The sequence below is a fragment of the Suricata suricatta genome, unplaced genomic scaffold, assembly GCF_006229205.1.
Source record: "Suricata suricatta isolate VVHF042 unplaced genomic scaffold, meerkat_22Aug2017_6uvM2_HiC HiC_scaffold_2525, whole genome shotgun sequence".
Lineage (NCBI taxonomy): Eukaryota > Metazoa > Chordata > Mammalia > Carnivora > Herpestidae > Suricata > Suricata suricatta.
The window spans coordinates 1-1646 of record NW_021870715.1 but is presented as its reverse complement, the minus strand read 5'-3'; the positions used below and the strand labels follow the sequence as shown (position 1 = coordinate 1646).

Genomic DNA, 1646 nt, shown 5'->3' with positions numbered 1-1646 from the left:
GACCCCATGTACCAGTTCTCACTGGACGCCTACATCAGCCTCTTCGTGCTCAGCATTGACAAGAGCCACCGCAGCAACAAGCTGGAGGACCGCATCGATTACCTGAACGAGTACCACACCTACGCCGTGTACAGGTGTGCGCCCCGCGCCAGCGCCGCCACGCGCCACGGCCACGCCCTGCCCCCCGTGGGCATCGAGCACGAGTGTCCACACCGCCAGCGCATCTCCCATGGCCTCGTGGCCCGCAAGCACTGGGAATCTCGGGAAAATCCAGATCCGGACCCAGCAGGCCTGGGGCGGGGCCTGGCCCTCGGGTGACCACACTCTTCGTCCTCCCCCTTCCTTCAGGGTCCTCGCCCCTGACCAGACCCACACCCACCTCCCTGCCGCCCAGGCCTTCCGCTTTCCTTTCCCCGCCCCCGGGGCTGCTCCTGAATCTTCTGCAAATTGCCCTGCTTGCTCTCCCCGTGGCCGCAGAAGGCCAGTGTCCTCCCTGCTCCTCCCGTTCTGTGCCTGTGCCCCCAGGCTTCTCTCAGTGGCGGCCCCTGCACGGCCACCCGGCCCAGGACCCATCACAGCACCTCATGTGTCCTCCTGCTTCAGCTGCCTCCGTCCGGCGCGGAGGCTCCTTCATCTGTCTCCGGGACCCGCAGCGAGTAGGGTCCAGTCAGTGCTGCGTGGTGTTTAATGGGCATGAATGGGTTCCCTGGTGTCCCTGAGCACTTGGCTGTTGACAAGACATTTGGGTTAGATGCCGATTAAGGCCCTTCTTGTGAGTAAGGCTCCGTGATTGTGGGACCCGCACTCAGTAACCTTCCCATCGTGTGTCCTGCCCCCTTTGCCCCTGGTGCCCATCTCCAGGTACACCTGCCGCACCCTCTTTGAGCGCCACAAGCTGCTATTCAGTTTCCAGATGTGTGCCAAGATCCTGGAGACCTCGGGCAAGCTCAACATGGACGAGTACAACTTCTTTCTCCGTGGAGGCCTGGTGAGCTGGGCAGAGGTGGCAGGCTGGGGACGGGGACACATGTGACCAGGACTCCGAGCCAGACCAGACCGCGAGGCCTGAGGCTCCGGCAAGAGTCAAGGCAAAGTGCCAGAGCAGGCATGTGTCCAGCTCCCTGGGGGTGCGCGGGCGCCTCCTCCCTTACAGGTGGGGGTGTGGGGTGCCTCTTACCTGTGACCCACCGACAGGTGTGCTTTCCCCTCGTGGCTGCTCAAGCCCCTCCTTCCCTGGCTGGGGGGTCACCCGGACACGCTCCCGCTTACACCCTCAGCACCCACGCCCATACTGCTTTTGCTTGGCGAAACCAGCCCTGTTGTTGGATCCTGCTGTCCTGTCCCTGTGCGGCCCGAGGCCAAGCCTGGCTGGAGAAAACCCTCCCACACCGAGTGGACTCGCTCTAAATCTGTTAGACACAACTGCCAGATGGCGGCACCACGTTTCCCTGGGCGGTGCCTCTCCACCCCCCCAACGATGCACACTTCACCTCCCGTCCAGATTAGCTAATAGCTGATAGCCTCCCAGTGCTCCCCAACCCCAGTCTGTCAGCACGCCCCCTCCCTGGTGCCACTTCTCACCGCTGGGTCCCGCCCCCCCAGGGCTCCTGCATTGGCTGTCCCTTCTGCCACAGGTGCGCCCGTAG

The 1646-nt window shown here is 63.6% G+C and overlaps 1 protein-coding gene across 1 annotated transcript; it reads left to right on the top strand.

Moving 5' to 3' along the window:
* The first annotated feature begins 6 nt into the window (after positions 1-6).
* On the top strand, positions 7-1541 carry LOC115284894 (dynein heavy chain 2, axonemal-like). Its single transcript, XM_029931352.1, has 3 exons — positions 7-134; positions 862-988; positions 1278-1541. Exons 1-3 carry the CDS (start codon positions 7-9, stop codon positions 1515-1517), a joined length of 495 nt encoding a protein of 164 aa, XP_029787212.1. The 3' UTR covers positions 1518-1541.
* Positions 1542-1646: the final 105 nt, after the last annotated feature.

Excerpts from the sequence above, each read along its gene's own strand:
- LOC115284894 (XM_029931352.1), top strand. The coding sequence starts at position 7 with ATGTACCAGTTCTCACTGGACGCCTACATCAGCCTCTTCGTGCTCAGC. Across the intron at positions 135-861 it reads CACACCTACGCCGTGTACAG|GTACACCTGCCGCACCCTCT; the intron begins GTGTGCGCCCCG and ends GCCCATCTCCAG. Across the intron at positions 989-1,277 it reads TCTTTCTCCGTGGAGGCCTG|CACCCACGCCCATACTGCTT; the intron begins GTGAGCTGGGCA and ends TTACACCCTCAG.